Source organism: Salvia splendens, chromosome 12 (assembly GCF_004379255.2).
Source record: "Salvia splendens isolate huo1 chromosome 12, SspV2, whole genome shotgun sequence".
NCBI lineage: Eukaryota > Viridiplantae > Streptophyta > Magnoliopsida > Lamiales > Lamiaceae > Salvia > Salvia splendens.
The window spans coordinates 6,481,913-6,497,119 of NC_056043.1; the positions used below are offsets into that span (position 1 = coordinate 6,481,913).

The 15,207-nt window shown below is 40.0% G+C and overlaps 1 protein-coding gene across 2 annotated transcripts; it reads right to left on the minus strand.

Annotated features, from left to right (window-relative positions):
- Positions 1 to 5,631: 5,631 nt before the first annotated feature.
- On the minus strand, positions 5,632 to 9,399 carry LOC121757145 (subtilisin-like protease SBT2.5). Of its 2 annotated transcripts, none has more exons than XM_042152648.1 (9): positions 9,217 to 9,399; positions 8,996 to 9,143; positions 8,492 to 8,889; positions 8,316 to 8,411; positions 8,174 to 8,243; positions 7,609 to 7,891; positions 7,195 to 7,523; positions 6,846 to 7,113; positions 5,632 to 6,453 (listed from the first exon to the last, which is right to left on the minus strand). In XM_042152648.1, exons 1-9 carry the CDS (start codon positions 9,321 to 9,323, stop codon positions 5,765 to 5,767), a joined length of 2,388 nt encoding a protein of 795 aa, XP_042008582.1. In that variant the 5' UTR covers positions 9,324 to 9,399; the 3' UTR covers positions 5,632 to 5,764. The 2 variants fall into 2 exon arrangements, with proteins under 2 accessions (XP_042008582.1, XP_042008583.1); XM_042152649.1 differs by having other exon boundaries at positions 8,996 to 9,103; positions 9,217 to 9,363.
- Positions 9,400 to 15,207: the final 5,808 nt, after the last annotated feature.

The following is a 15,207-nucleotide window of genomic DNA, read 5'->3' on the forward strand; positions in this document are numbered from 1 at the left end:
TTGTAAGTGGATTTTCAAGAAAAAGGTGGAGACAACTGACAAAGGCAGAATCAAGTTCAAGGCCCGGTTGGTGGCTAGAGGTTTTACACAAGAGGAAGGCATTGATTTCAATGAAGTTTTTGCTCCAGTTGTGAAGCATACGTCCATAAGGATTCTACTTGCAGTTGCAAATCAAAAAAATTGGGAATTACAGCAGCTTGATGTCAAGACTGCATTCCTTAATGGGGATCTTGAAGAAACTATCTTTATGAGTCAGCCTGAGGGGTTTGAGAAGAAGGGAGAAGAGAGCAAGGTTTGTTTGTTGAAGAAGAGTCTATATAAGAAAAATATACTAGTAGTAAAATAAACGGGTCCAACTATAGACAAAAATGAATAATTATACTCCATTAAAGATTTTCTGTCATCTGCTGAAAACGGCAAAGAATAAATTATTGAGATTCGTGTCGAGTTAGTCAATGCTGATGAAGTGAACGGCTAGGCTGCATTCCTTTTCGTAATCTTCTTCATTTGGAAATCCACATCTTTTTCATAGGAGTACTATATTAAACTAGTAAAAAAATGAATTTCTTGATTGGACATTCTAACGTATGTTAAGAGTTTCGATCCATCCAATCCAATCCAATCCAATGCTTTGTCTCATTTCCTGGATAAATACAGTATTAAAGAAAAAGCTCTAATCTGTTCATAGTAGCAGAACAAGCCATCTGTGCAATATGGTTACTCTCTTTCACTGTCTCTTCTTCCATTTATTGTGTGTTGATAATTGATGGAAAATCTGAATGTTTTGTAGACGACGAGTAAGTGGTGCAGAAACAGGGATGTTGTAGTGGTGGTTTATGCAGAGAGGGTGAGGCAGAAGCGTAGGAATGTTGATGGCACCGCCAGAGTAAGAGGAAACAACAGAAGAGCTGAGCTTCTTGACTACACGAGGCATCTCCGGTCTCCTGCAACTGCAACTGCACCTCAATCACCTCCACCATCTAACATCAAACAAACACTGGTCAATCCTGTTAAATCTTACGTATATCGAATGTATATGAGCTTATTGCAACACCTATATGAGCTTATTGCAACACCTAATTAACTTCTGTTTTTCTTAACTCATTCTGACCTAAGTTTTGTACTAAGTTTTAGAATTTGGCATGAGTCTATTTTCTCTAGCTATCAACACTTCATTTTATGGAGTCCGATGTATGATCTGAGGGTAACGTTAGAAAGCTGTCGATCATATCTTTTTAATTATACCTATAAGTTGTGATTTAATCACATGAAGTGGAAAATTACCTAGAGTTTATATCATGAAGCCTCATAGACCATAGTAGTAGTATTTTTCTTCTTTTGCTCGAATTTTCGAGAATTTTCCAACGATACCGTTGAATTCAGATTTTTGCGCCAAACCCTATCGGACTCCAAATAATCAAGGGGCAATGAAAAATTGACTCATCAAATTCCAAAACATACATCATGCATTTTTCAAAATTGTTTTTGGAAAATTCTAGGTTTTGGGTGCTGATGGAGGAAGAAAGCAAAACAGTTTGAGTACTCCAGCATGTTTCAACAAATGGAGGTTTGTAGCAACAAGATTTCTGGGATGTATGAGGGCCCCCAAAACCACCAAAGACAAGAAGAAAAAGAATCATAAGAGCAATGTGAAAGCTCTTATACACAGTTTTCAGGTTAAATTTGGTTTTCACCGTGAATTAAGTTCTTCAATACACAATGCCAATACTTGATTTTTTTTCCACACTTTTTAGATAAAGAAACGGGGAAGCTTCGTATCAAAATTGCTTGCAGCGTTGCAGAAACGGCGTTAGGAAAGACTCGTCTCGTGTGTTGCTTACACCAAGGTGAAGGAGATCTTTCAACTAACAAGTTGAGTACTGCAGATTTAAGAGTTATTCTTAAAATTTAGTCTAAACTTTGAGGTCATCGTAGTAAACTTTAGTCTGAATTAACAAATATTACAAATATTACAATTATAAATCATCAATACTTGTCTGTTGTGTTCACTTAATACATTGAGTCAATTAATATTTCTGGCCGACTGAAGATTGCAGGCACAATCAAAATTAGCTCAACCATTTTCTTTGTTTTGTTCAATAATTCCGTAGGGATCCATGTCATATAAACATGAAATAGTTGTACATGCCTGCTTTAAGATCACATATTTAATAAATTTACACTTGTAGCATGCATATTCAACTAATTCTTTTTATTTACATTGAAAACAATCAACCTTACACAAGAACGGCAAAAACTCTCCTGGGAGCTAAATTTAAATAAAAACATTTATTTATTTGATGATAATACTCGGTCAACAAGATGACCTTACAATTAAATACTAATATAATGCTGTCACCTAAGAGCATTCACATCCATGCTCTTGCCAACGAGCATGAATGTGGGCCCGGACCCACTTTTACTCCCTGCGCTTAGGCAAGAGCACAACACCCACATCCGTGCTCTTCCGCAAGGATAAGCTCAAGGGTCACACTATTCTATTATTCAATTTAAATAAAAACATTTCCACGATATTAAAATGCATTAAAAATAACCGGAATAATATTACAAATTACAAAAAAATTAAAAATTACATAATTAAAATCCTAAATATTAAAATTTTCATAATTAAAGTCTTAAAAATTAAAAATTACATAATTTAAATCCTAAAAATTAAAAATTACATAATTAAATTCATAAAATAAAAAACCCACTACTCGTGGCCGAATTTCGCCCAAATGTGTTTGATTAGGTCTTCTTGTAGCTCAACGTGGGTTCAGGTATCGCGCATTGTGTGCCTTGTTTCAATCCTCTCACCCACCGTCGTATGCACACCTCGGCGTGGGGGAGACCTCTCGGTTGAGCTTACGGCTTCATCCTCATCGTAAAAGCTAGCCGCCCTCGGTCCTTCGTCAGCTATAATCATGTTGTGCAAGATAATACACGCGTACATGATGTTGGCGATATTTTTCACGTACCACAGCCGAGACGGGACCTTCACAATGTTGAATCGGGCTTGAAGGACCCCAAAAGGTCTTTTGAAGTCTTTACGAGCGGACTTTTGACGCTGCGCAAAAAGAACCCGTCTCGGGTCTTGCGGGTTGCTGAGCGTCTTCACGAAAGTCGACCACCTTGGGTAGATACCATCGGCGAGATAGTAACCCATGTGGTATGTATTTCCGTTGACAGTGTAGTCGATCGCCGATGCTACACCATTCAACACATCATTTAAAAGTGGTGAAAAATAGAGCTCGTTCAAGTCGTTGTTGGATCCCGCAACACCGAAATATGCATGCCAAATCCATAGGCGGTAGTCGGCGACCGCTTCAAGGATAAGTGTTGGGCCGCCGCCTTTGTGGCCGCTTAAGTGTTGCCCCCTCCAAGCAGTCGGGCAATTCTTCCACCTCCAATGCATGGAGTCAATGCTGCCAAGCATACCGGGAAAACCATGGACTGTTTCGTGAAGACGAAGCAACCGTTGGCAATCATCGATGGTGGGTGCCCGAAGGAATTCATCCTCGAAAGCTGAACGAACGCCCTCGCAAAAATTTTTAAGGCAAAGGATTCCAGTGAACTCACCGACATGCAAATACTCGTCGAAGAGGTCAGCCGTTTGCCCAGTAGCAAGTTGTCGGATGACACATGTACACTTCTGCAACACCGAGAGACTTTGCCGACCGGCTGCGTCTGTACTTGTTTGAAAGTATTCAACACGGGCGGACAATGTGTTGACAATACGCATAAACAAGCGTTTTGACATGTGAAAACGGCGCCGAAAGTAATCTTCCGGAAACCGCGGCTGGTCGGAAAAATAGTCGGCAACGAGCCTTTCGTTGGCTCCCTCCCGGTCACGATGGATGTATCAGCGAGTTGATCTAGTTGGTTGAGTAAGAGGGGTGGAGGTATTCGCTGCGACATAGGCTTCATAGGCGGTACGATGTTGTTCATAGTATTCTTGTTCTTCGCGCTCCGCTTCCGCAATGAGATGGGTGAAACCCATTTGAGGGTTTGAGTGAGAGAGGAAGATGTAGATATAAGTTGTATGAAAAAATATGAAAGAGAGATGAATGAGAAATGATTTGATGTGAAAAATGGATGATGAATGTGTGTATTTATAGATGATTTTGGGGATAAAAAAAATAAAAAAAATCCAGAAAAATGGTAAAAAAACGGCCAGATTTTTGAGATTCTGATTTTTTTTTTAAATTTTTAGTTTTATTTTCAATTTTTTTAAAAAAAATTGAATTCCCAACGGAAATGCACACACCACGTCAGTTGCCCGCTGGCACGGACGTGCTCGATGAATCGAGCAGCGCCGCGCCAGCGGCAAGAGCGCAGCGGCGGACAGCGGTGCCGTGCCGTGCCGTTGGCACGTACGGACGGACAGCGTCCTGCTCACCGCTGCGGATGCACTAATTATTTGATGGATATATAAAATTACCTAATTCAGCCGAGTCTCCAAAATCTAAGGCGTCGAGCTTAAGTGTTAACCTTACCAACGTTGATTTGAGCTCAAGTTTGGTAGTAATTATTTTGACCAATACCTATTTTATAATAGGTATTCTCCATTCACCGTTTAGAATAAAGCAACACTAATTTTTATTTGTATTGTAACAACTGCGGTGTGCTTCTCGATCTTAGTGGAAATAAGCTGAAAATTTAAACGTTTTCACTCTAATTGGTTTTAGGATAAAACCCTATTATGAATTTCTATCATGATATTAGAATGGAATCTGATTGTGGCCAATTAACTAATCCAACAATATATATAAAAAATTGACTAACCCTGCATTATACTCCTTCCATCTACAAAAAATAGTCACATGTGTCGATGACACGAATTTTAATGAGAAATTGGTAGAATAAGAAAGAGAAAGAAAAAGTAGATAAAGTAAGACATATATGGAGAAAAGTGGATAAAGAATGGGAGAAATGAGAAAAGTAGGTGAAGTATGAGAGATAAATTTTTCATTTTTAAAAATGAAATTATTTTTTTGGATATCCTAAAATGGTAAAATGAGATTATTTTTCATGCATGGAGGGAGTATATTAAGTTCTAAACTTGAGCTATTTAATTGATAGAGAGCCGGTCCAATCGATTAAAAAAATTTCAATTCCTTCAAGGTTCACCTTAAAAAGTTTTTAAGGAATTGTGATAAAAAGAAATACAAGTATAACAATATCACATCAATGTAAAGAAAGTACTGGAACTATTATATAAGAGCATCAGCAGTGGTGCGGAATTCCCGGCGGAATTCTAAAAAACACTTCCTGCCACGTCATACGGACTTCCCACTGCACTGCCACGTCATATGGAATTCCCACGGCACAGTGGCGGAATTCCCGAAGGAATTCCCACAATAAAAAAACATTTAATGCATTAAACGGGAATTCCACGCGGAATTCCGCGGGCGTCAACGCAATGGCGGAGGTCCGCATGGAATTCCCCGCGGAATTCCGTGGAATGCTGCGGAAGTGCGAATTCCTTCGCGGAATTCCGTACCCGTGGAAGGGACGCACAATGGCGGACGTCCGCCACGGAATTCCCGCACGCCGGTGGGAATTCCGCGTGGACGTCTGCCATTGCTGATGCTCTAAGGCTCATGAGTTACTCATCCTATCAACAATTAATTTTAGGATAAAATCTTATGAATTTCTAGCGGATGTAATGTTATTTATGATGCAATGAAATCTGCAGCCAAAGATAATAGACACTTTGTAGTGGAGTAGTATTAAAAAGCAGAAATGGATGGGAGAATTAAGCCTATAAGAGGCTGCTAACAAACACAGAAATGGGAACTCTAACAACATGATCTCTACTCCCTTCCAACACCATCTCCCCAAAGGTGTAGCCATTCCTCCTCTGCCTCGCCTCCATCATCATTATAATATACCTCGACGCGTTCACACCTATCGTAAACTCAGTTGGCACAACGCTAACCTTAACGCCCAAAGGCGGCCGCACCACCACTCTATACCTCTCCTCCGCGCCTCCCACGTTAGTCACTCGCCTCGTCACCTTCCTCGTCCCCACCAGGTTCGACACCGTCACGCTCGCCATGTTCAGGTCCGAGCACCACTCCATCCTCTCGTCCGGGGGCGGGCACCCGACACCCACCGCCCGCTTTATGGACATGTCGTCCACTCCCGGGACCGCGCACAGGAACTCCAAGTAGTGCCTGAACGAGGCGTCGAAGATCAGCCCCGGGTCGATGGCGCGGGAAGGGTTGATTAGCCCTGCCCCGAGATCGAAGGGGGTTGCCGGGTTTAGCCTGCTCGTGCGTTGGGCTAGGATGGGGCCGCCGGTGCGGTCGGTGGAGTTGGCCGTCGTCATCATTGCTGAAGTGATGGCGGCCGGGCTCCACGTGCGGTGCTTGTGCTTTATCAGGGCCGCGATGCCGGCCACGTGCGGTGTCGCCATGCTTGTTCCCGATAGCATTGCGAAAGATTGGCCTGCGTGATAATTTGAAGCATTGTTAGTGAAGTAATAAAAATGATTGCAAAGTGATTTTGGTGTGGTGGTACAAACCATATCAGTTTTCAATTGATATAAATTGATAGCACAAAACATATCAAGTGCTCCCATTGATATATTTTGTGTTGCTAAGTGATTTATTTTGTGCTGCCAACTTAAAAGTTAGCAATTTCTGTTTTATGATAGTTCTCAATTTAACCACTCGCTACATATATAGTACTAGTACTAGTACTAGTACTGTATAAGTGTTTTCCAAGTTCAATTATTTGGACGTCTTTTTTAGAGTGGTCCAAAAACAAAATCCATGCGAACTTATTTCAAAGCGGACAATACTAAACTAATATGCAGTCGAAAGAAGATAATTTGTTACCTTTGATGTATTCATCTCCTACACTAGTAGGAGTCCAAGCAGCCCATATGGAAGAACCCGGAGCCATGATGTTCGGCTTAAGAACATCAGCCGTCTCCAAACGAGCATTGTTGAGGTCAGGACCTCGAGACGAATACGACGCCACCACTGCTCCCTTCCCACCATAGCTTGCCTTTCTTCCATCCAAAATCCTCGCAGTCGCTCCGAATATTACAGCCACCCCGCTAGTGCTCCTCACCGTATTTGCATTGTAATACTCCCACAGAGCCTGCACTAGACTATCAACTCAGGCCTTGGCAAACCTTATTTTTAAGATAGATGAAACATGATGAATGGTATGCATATATACCGAAGAAGATCTCATGTTGTATAGAATGATTCCAGGGACGCGGAGGGTGACAGTGGTGCCCTTGATCTGATCAGCACCGATGTCGGGATCCATGGTGAGAATGAAGCCAGCAGCCCCTATAGTTTCTACAGTAGCTGCAACTCTGGAAATAGTTGCTGCCTCAGTGTCGAAGTCGAATGTGTAGGTGCAAATAATGAGTTTGCCACGAGCCAACGTGCGAATGAAGGCATCCGGGCTTTGGCAGCTTTCTACCAGCCCTGCTGTGATGTTTCTCCTGCAAACGTCCGCAGCCGCTGCAATCTGGAAATGCACACTACCCATAGTTGGCGCTGCACCCACAACAATTCATAAATACTCTGTTTTTACTAAAGGCTAATACCCTGAAAATACAGTAGGAGAGAAGAAGAGAATTACGTGCTAGTCCGATTCCTGTGTAACGCTGGCCGTTACCAAGGTAGAGAGAGCTGTTATACTTGCGATCTGTGATGGAGGCGGCGACGCTGGTGATCCACGGGCTAAATGAGAGGATAGAGCTGGGGGAAGGGCCGCCATTTCCGACTGCTTGGACAACAAGGACGCCAGCTTTGGTCGCAAAGAGAAGCTCGAGTTCTAACATGTTGAGGAAGGCCGAGGTGCCTGAGGGAACACCGGTTGGCCCTATTGAAAGGCTCAGTATATCCACTCCATCTTCCACTGCCTAGCTTCACAAAACACATTTCATTCATTCCTCTTAACTACATCAATTAACTCAATGCTACCTTCGTCCATACAAAATAGTCAGGTTTCTTCATTGGTCGTCCACCAAAATTAGTTTTTATTTATTTATAGTAAGTTTTTTTTCACCATTTTCAACTAGCAACACTCAACCACTTTTTTTTTTAGTATCTCTTTTTTACTTTAATAATTTTGCAATAAAACCCGTGTTGTTCATGACTAAGACTATTTTTTGTGGACAGAGGCAGTATCCTGATCCTCTCACCTGATCAACAGCCGCCACAACGTCCGACATGTAGCCCCCGAACGGAAACATAGCCTTATACACTGCAATGCTGAAGCATATATATACAATCATAGCATAAATCTTAATATTATTTGAATCAAACCAAGCATTGCTTACTTACCTAGCACCTGGTGCCATGCCACTAGCAAAGCCATAGTTGAAGTTGTTCACTTTCACTGGAATATTGTGAATTCCTGCTGCTGTGGATGCTGTATGGCTGTAATTACATTCACATAATTTAATTTAATTACTTTTGTTGTGCACTAGTAATAGTGATGAAGCATATTACTGACTTGCCTTCCGTGGCCATCTGGGTCGAAGGGGGAAGCGACGTCGCGCGTGGCGTTGAATTCTCCGGCTGCAATGGCTGCTCTTGCAAAATATTGTGCAGCAACTATCTTGGCATTGCATGATGAGGCTGGAAACTGGCGGCCGGTGACACATTTTCCCTTGAACCTGCTGAATTTGGGAGGTGTTGACGAAGTTCCGGTGGTGAAACTTGGATGCGAGGGGTTGATTCCGGTGTCTATTAGGCCTATCACCACCCCTTTCCCGGCGCCCGCGTATCCACCCAAGGCTGGCCAAGCGCCGCTGTTGATCTCCAACAGTTGTGGTGTGTATGTTGTCAGCTTCTGCATTTTCATATCTTCATGGATATAGCTAACTCTTTTTGCACTTCCAAGCAGATGAACAACCTGTATGTAAGATGTATCAGATCAGATATTATTTACGTCTGCCATTAAATGTCCCATTTTTTCTTTTTATCGTCCGCTATTTATGTTTGCGTGTGTGTGCACATACCTCCTCATTTTTTGCATGGATTGCGAAGCCATTCAACAAATGAGTATAACTATAGAGCTTGACGTAGGAGCCTCGCTCGAGCAGCGATTCAAGGAAAAAGTCGTGCTCCTGCACCATTTTCTCCTTGTAAATTCCAGCGTCAATGTCACTTTCAAGGAAAGAAACATAGATTATTAGCCAGGCATGAGCATAGAGAATAAGAAGACGAGTTAAAGATGAACCTTGGTGACATGGTGAGGAGAGGGTCGTCCTCCATCAAAACCATCAACACTTTGGCGTCGGCCGTGAAACAAACGACAAGGATATTGATGACGAAAATGGATATCATCGTCTTCTGAAGCTAGGTTACAAATTTATTTAAGAAACAAGAAACAGAGATTGCAGTAGTTGAAGTGGAAAAATGAAATATGAGTAATGGAGATATATTGGGTGTATAGATTAGCATGAGATATGTGTTTTCAAACTACTAAAGTCCATGCATTTCACACAATGCAGACTAGAACACATTTTTGCTTCATTATCAAATTGGAATGGCAATTATACTTTTCACATTCCTAGCTAAGAGTGCGTGTGTCTGTCACACACGATCCAACAAATAATTCTAAGAAATTTCACATTTATCTATATATATTGTTGTTAATTCTAAGAAATTTCACATTTATCTCTATTGAATTAATATATTTTTCTAGTACATCTTTTGAATCTAATTCTTCTTCTTTTGGCATAAAGGTAGATAGTTTTTTAATGTATATTAAATGAATTTATACACCCCTGACCCCTCGTCCTATAAAATACTGGACACCTTATTGTTTAAATAAAAGATAACCGTATTTTATAAGTGGGGAAAGAGTATCATTTTATTGTTTTAATTCTAGTTAATATATATAGATAATTATAAGTCGTGTTCCTTATTTACAATTAAATTGTTTGACTGCTATTAATCTTCTACATCACTTACTACAAAACACATAAAATTTGTGTAGAAATTGTCAAATGATATAAATTGCATACTAAAAAGTTAAATATTACAGTGAAATTTAAATGAAATTGTACAATCATCAAAATCTATTCATTTCAATGGTTAAAACACAGTCTTTAACAAAAAAAATCCATTGGCCTAGCTTTTGTGGTCTCTATAATAATTAGTTAATTCACCACATCAAATTATTTCAGAGAACACTCAAATAGAACACTATTGCCAATTATTTTAGCTAATTTTTTAACATCAAAATAAAAAAGACAAACTTTATAACGTGAAGTTAATTGCCATGCTGTTGTTGACTAATTGCATTAATGAGCCTATTAGGGGCTTTGAAAAATAAACTAATCTAGTTACATTTCTAGACCTCGTCTAAAATGTTAGCATGTCACAACTCTAGCCAATATTGGTCTTATTTTATACTATTACTACGTACTTTTAACAACACGCTTTATTTTTGGTAGCCTAAAACGATAATTAGGTAGTTGAGTAGTTAATTGGTAGCCGGATTGTTACAGCTAGCTATCTCAAGCAAGGAGTTTTGGTATTAACTCTAATAGTTCTACCCTCCCTAATCATATTTAAAAATCACAAATTTTCGATGCTTGACCACACTATATAAACTGTTTTCGATCAACTTCCCTCCAAAACTCAGGTGAAAGAAGAATGACCACTATGTCCCCGCTAAATTTGGGCCGAGCACCGGTTACCAGCCGCAGGTTGCAGCAACCGGCAAAAGTTTACCTGCCTGAATTTTACACCGGTAACGACATATATTTCTGATTATTGTTTCACACCATGTTTATATTAGTTAGACTTAGTTATTTACCTATTTCTCGTTAAAGAAAAAAAATCTCCTAGTAATAAGTACTATTTCGTATGTGTAGGCTTATAAATTCCCATTAGACTTTTTACTGATTGGGTTGGACCAACTCTTTATCGAATTGACATAAACTTTTTTACTAGTCAGGTTAGAATAGATCTCTATTTAACTGACTTATATTGTAGCACAAACACATACTAATGAGTCAGATATTTTTATTTTCGGTCCTGATATATATTGCTGGATGATTGGATAAAAGATTTAGCCCACTGTCCTCAATAAGCTAAGGTATCATGTTATAAGTCCATGGGATTTCCAACTTAAAGCCAATTGATATTAATTGTAGTGGCCAATGAAACTTATACTAATACAATAGTTCTAATTCTTTCATTATTGATTGTTTTTATTTGCCAACTTAGTGTTAGGATCGTTGACTGTACATTAGTTTGACATTGTCCGCTTTTGGCCGGGTTCATCTGCACGGATTTGTTTTCGGGTCACTCCCCCTCAAACTAATTATATTAGAGTTCGACAACACTTATATAACTTACAACTTCCCTCACTCATTCGTCCAGAGCCTTTGTCCTAGTGGCAAGAAGCTTAGACATTAATGTATGAGGTGCCGAGTTCGAGTCCTTTTGACATCAGTTATAATTTCCTCCTTCATATAGGAGTTAAATTTTTATTTGTAATTTCCTCCTTCATATAGGAGTTAAATTAAAAAAAAAACTTCCCTCACTCATTCTATATGAGATGAGTTTGTAACCATGGGCGGCCAAAGTGAAAGGGGGAGGGACTGTCACGCCCGCATTTTCTAAGGATAGAAAACACGGTTGATCGAGACTAGGGGAGGATTAAAGAAGCGGGAAAGAAAGGGAAAACAACGTATCAACACCATAGCTCGAAATAAATGGGAATAGCTCGAATCAAATCAGAGTACCATTTCAACAATCGACAACTCCAAATGAAATATCTCAACAATACACGAACTCGAAAGAAACAATATTTAGCAGAAGCATTTGAGAGTAGAATACTATTATGTATGAAGACATAATATATTCAGAAAATTTTATTTAGTATCTTCTTCACTTTCATGCTCAACACCCACCGCGCTCGTCACCGCTCAACCTGCACATAGGGAAAACACATGCAGGTCTGAGTACTTGATGTACTCAGTGAACAAATGCCAAACAATTTAATAAAAACAGTTATATCATGCCACCATTGAGTGACCTCGGGGTTTTAACTTAAAAAGGCCCGAGACACTAAAAATATCGCAAACACAAACTTTCAACTTATCCTCAAATCCTTTTTCCTCATCATTTCAAAACACAACCATTTCTCCTTGAATTATTTAAGAAACTGCCATATCTGTTCTTTAAGGTGCCGTGTAAGGGGACCACTTTCCACGAGCACGAAAACCGGCCAACCCGTTCGATGACTCACAGTCCTCATCGTGTACACTAGCCCAAGCAGGGACGCACCATTGCTAGAACCCGAATTCGATTAAACTCATAGTAGGGACTCACTCCCCACTAAGCAATCATCAACATCATCATCTCAACAACCTCAACAACATCATCTCAACAATCTCAACATACATGACAAGGAATGCGGCCACATTCAAAGTCACTAGACCGGCCAACTCGAAGAGATAGCGCACGATCTACATGGTGTACACTAGCCTGAGTAGGAACTCACTTCTTAGTTAGACCCGAATTCGATTTCAATAGGTCTAGCAGGGACAACTCCTTTGCTAAACAAACAGATAGACATTTCTCAAACAAAAGCATGACATGACATTCCCTTTGCAAACTTTATTTTCCTTAAAAACGTATTTGAAACATAAATCATTTTTCTCTGTCAAGGTCGAGCATCATCTCACATCACATCAACAAGTCGAGCAAATCACAAATCACTCGATAAATCAACACATATATCACATAACATCACTTTCACTTAAATCATTTCACTTTAAGCACATAAATCACATCATCATCGAATAAAATTAATAATACTTGCAATCTCAGTTAAAAGGAATTTCGTCACATAAAATGATGCTCGAATCAAAATATTAAAACTAAAGCTCTTGAAAGTATTTAGTTCGAAAGCCCACCTCGTTCGTTTAAAGCTTTAACTTGTGCTTCATTCCATCATCGAAAAGCGTGCGCAAAAAGCCTTCGTCATCATGAGTGTTCCCCTTAGCCTATCTCTTTTTAATTTGTAATCTGGCCCATGAATTCATGAATTCTAACCCATAAATCCTTATTAATTTGTTGACCCAAAGCTTTAACTGAAGACAAGGCCCAACAAAAATTTGGTACAGTAGCCGATTACCAAAAAGAATCCACTTATTTTGGAAAACTTCTCCCCCAATTTCACGTCACCACTTTCTCCCTCTGTTCTAAAGTTTCACTTCCCATCCCCTCCGTCGTCTTCTTTCTCTCCCAAATCTCGACACTTCTTCACAAATTCTGCGCCGACGTCAATCGTTGCTCCAGCCGGCACCTTGCCCACTCCAGCGACCTCCCCCTCCCGCGGCTGTTGCTGCTACTGAGAACAGCCGCTGCTGTCCGCCGCTACACCATCTCCTCTGCGCCGCTGCTGTCAAAGTGTTGTCGGCGTCTTCGCTGCCGGGTCAGCCACTGCTGCTCTCTTCTCCAAGGCGTCGCTGCTGCTGCAGCTCGCCCTCCAAGTCCGACGCCGCCGTCGCTGAACTGCTGCACGGCGACTGTTCTTTGCCCCTGTTCCCAATCTCTCTCTCTCTCTGCTCGCCCGTATCTCTCTCCTCATCTTGCGTTTCACCGCTGCAATCGTGCTCGTCATTTTTTTCTCCGCCTTCAGCGGCTCTTCTTGCGGATTTTCGTCCTCCGTTTTGCTGGTTTTTGCAAGGAATTTTGATTAAGATTTTTGATCTCTTGATTCCAGCCGCATCGACTTCTTTCACCTTCGATTTATGCTCCGATTTGCGGGAGGAGTGCTCTGAATTTGTTGAATGATGCCTGTTCCTCGCACCGTCCAACGCCGAATTATTTTTTTTTGGGCGAATCATATGAAATCGTGGAGTTTTGGGCTGATATGTATATGTAGATAACCGATTTCATGGAATCATGGGAGCTAGAAACCGGATTTTGTGGAACATAAATCGGGTGAGTGAAAAGTGGCGTTCAAATAGTGATTGGGCTGTAGATTGAAAGTGGGCTCATGAAGAAGAAATAAAAAGTTGATTTGGGCTTTAAATGAAGTTCCTCTTTTAAGTAAGAAAGAGAATAGAGTTAGGAAAGAATAATGGTTTAAGCCCAAAGAGTAAAATTCTTCTCTCGATAAAAAAAACAAGGTCGAAAAATTTTCAAGTGCACAAATGATGGTCCTTTCAAGAACACAATAAAAGGGTAGAAAAAGTCGGGGTATTACAGGCTTAAGCCCTCAACGGATTTTTTTGAACTTTTTTTTATTAATTTTTTTAAAATTTAGTTAAATTTTGGGTAATTTATAATGTAAAAACCCCTACAAATGATCTAACTTATTCAAAAGTATACATCAAAATAACATTTAGAAATCTCAACCCCTATCTATTTTTATTTCTGCGTCCGCCCCTGTTTATAACTCAATATACATATAAATACTCTAATTAATCCAATGTTTCATGAAAGAACAAAACACATAGAGACCGATTGTCACACGAAAAAACTCATGAAAGGAGTCCTCAAGCCTATGCATATCCCCAACACATTATGGTTGACGGATATTCTTATAAAGCCTTTGCCTTTGCCTGCTGCGGCTGCACTACAAGGGAGACTAAGGCCATCCACAATAGGAATAGCCCAGCAATAGCCTAGCCACAAACTCCTCCTGCCACATCATCAACACTAAAAATCCTCCTGCCACATCATTAAAACAAGCAAATAGCCCAGCCATAGCCTAGCCACATCACTCAAAATTATATAAAATAAATAATTAACAATCACATAAAATATGGAATTAAATTTACGACACAGATACGAGAAAATTCAATAATAATATTAAAATTTTAAAAAGTACATTAATTAAAAAAACACACTTCATTAAAATTAAAATAACATTACAACATCCTCATTAATGAGTTTGTCCCACATCGAAAGTGGAATATAAAACATTCAAGGATGTCTCTATTAAAGAGAAACAACCAAGAATGAGTTTGTCTCACATCGAAAGTGGAACATAAAACATTCAAGGATGTCTATGTAAAAGAGAAACAACCAAGAATGAGTTTGTCCCACATCGAAAGTGGAACATAAAACATTCAAGGATGTCTCTATAAAAGAGATACAACCAAGAATGAGTTTGTCTCACATCGAACGTGGAACATAAAACATTCAAGGATGTCTCTATAAAAGAGACACAACCAAGAATGAGTTTGTCCCACATCGA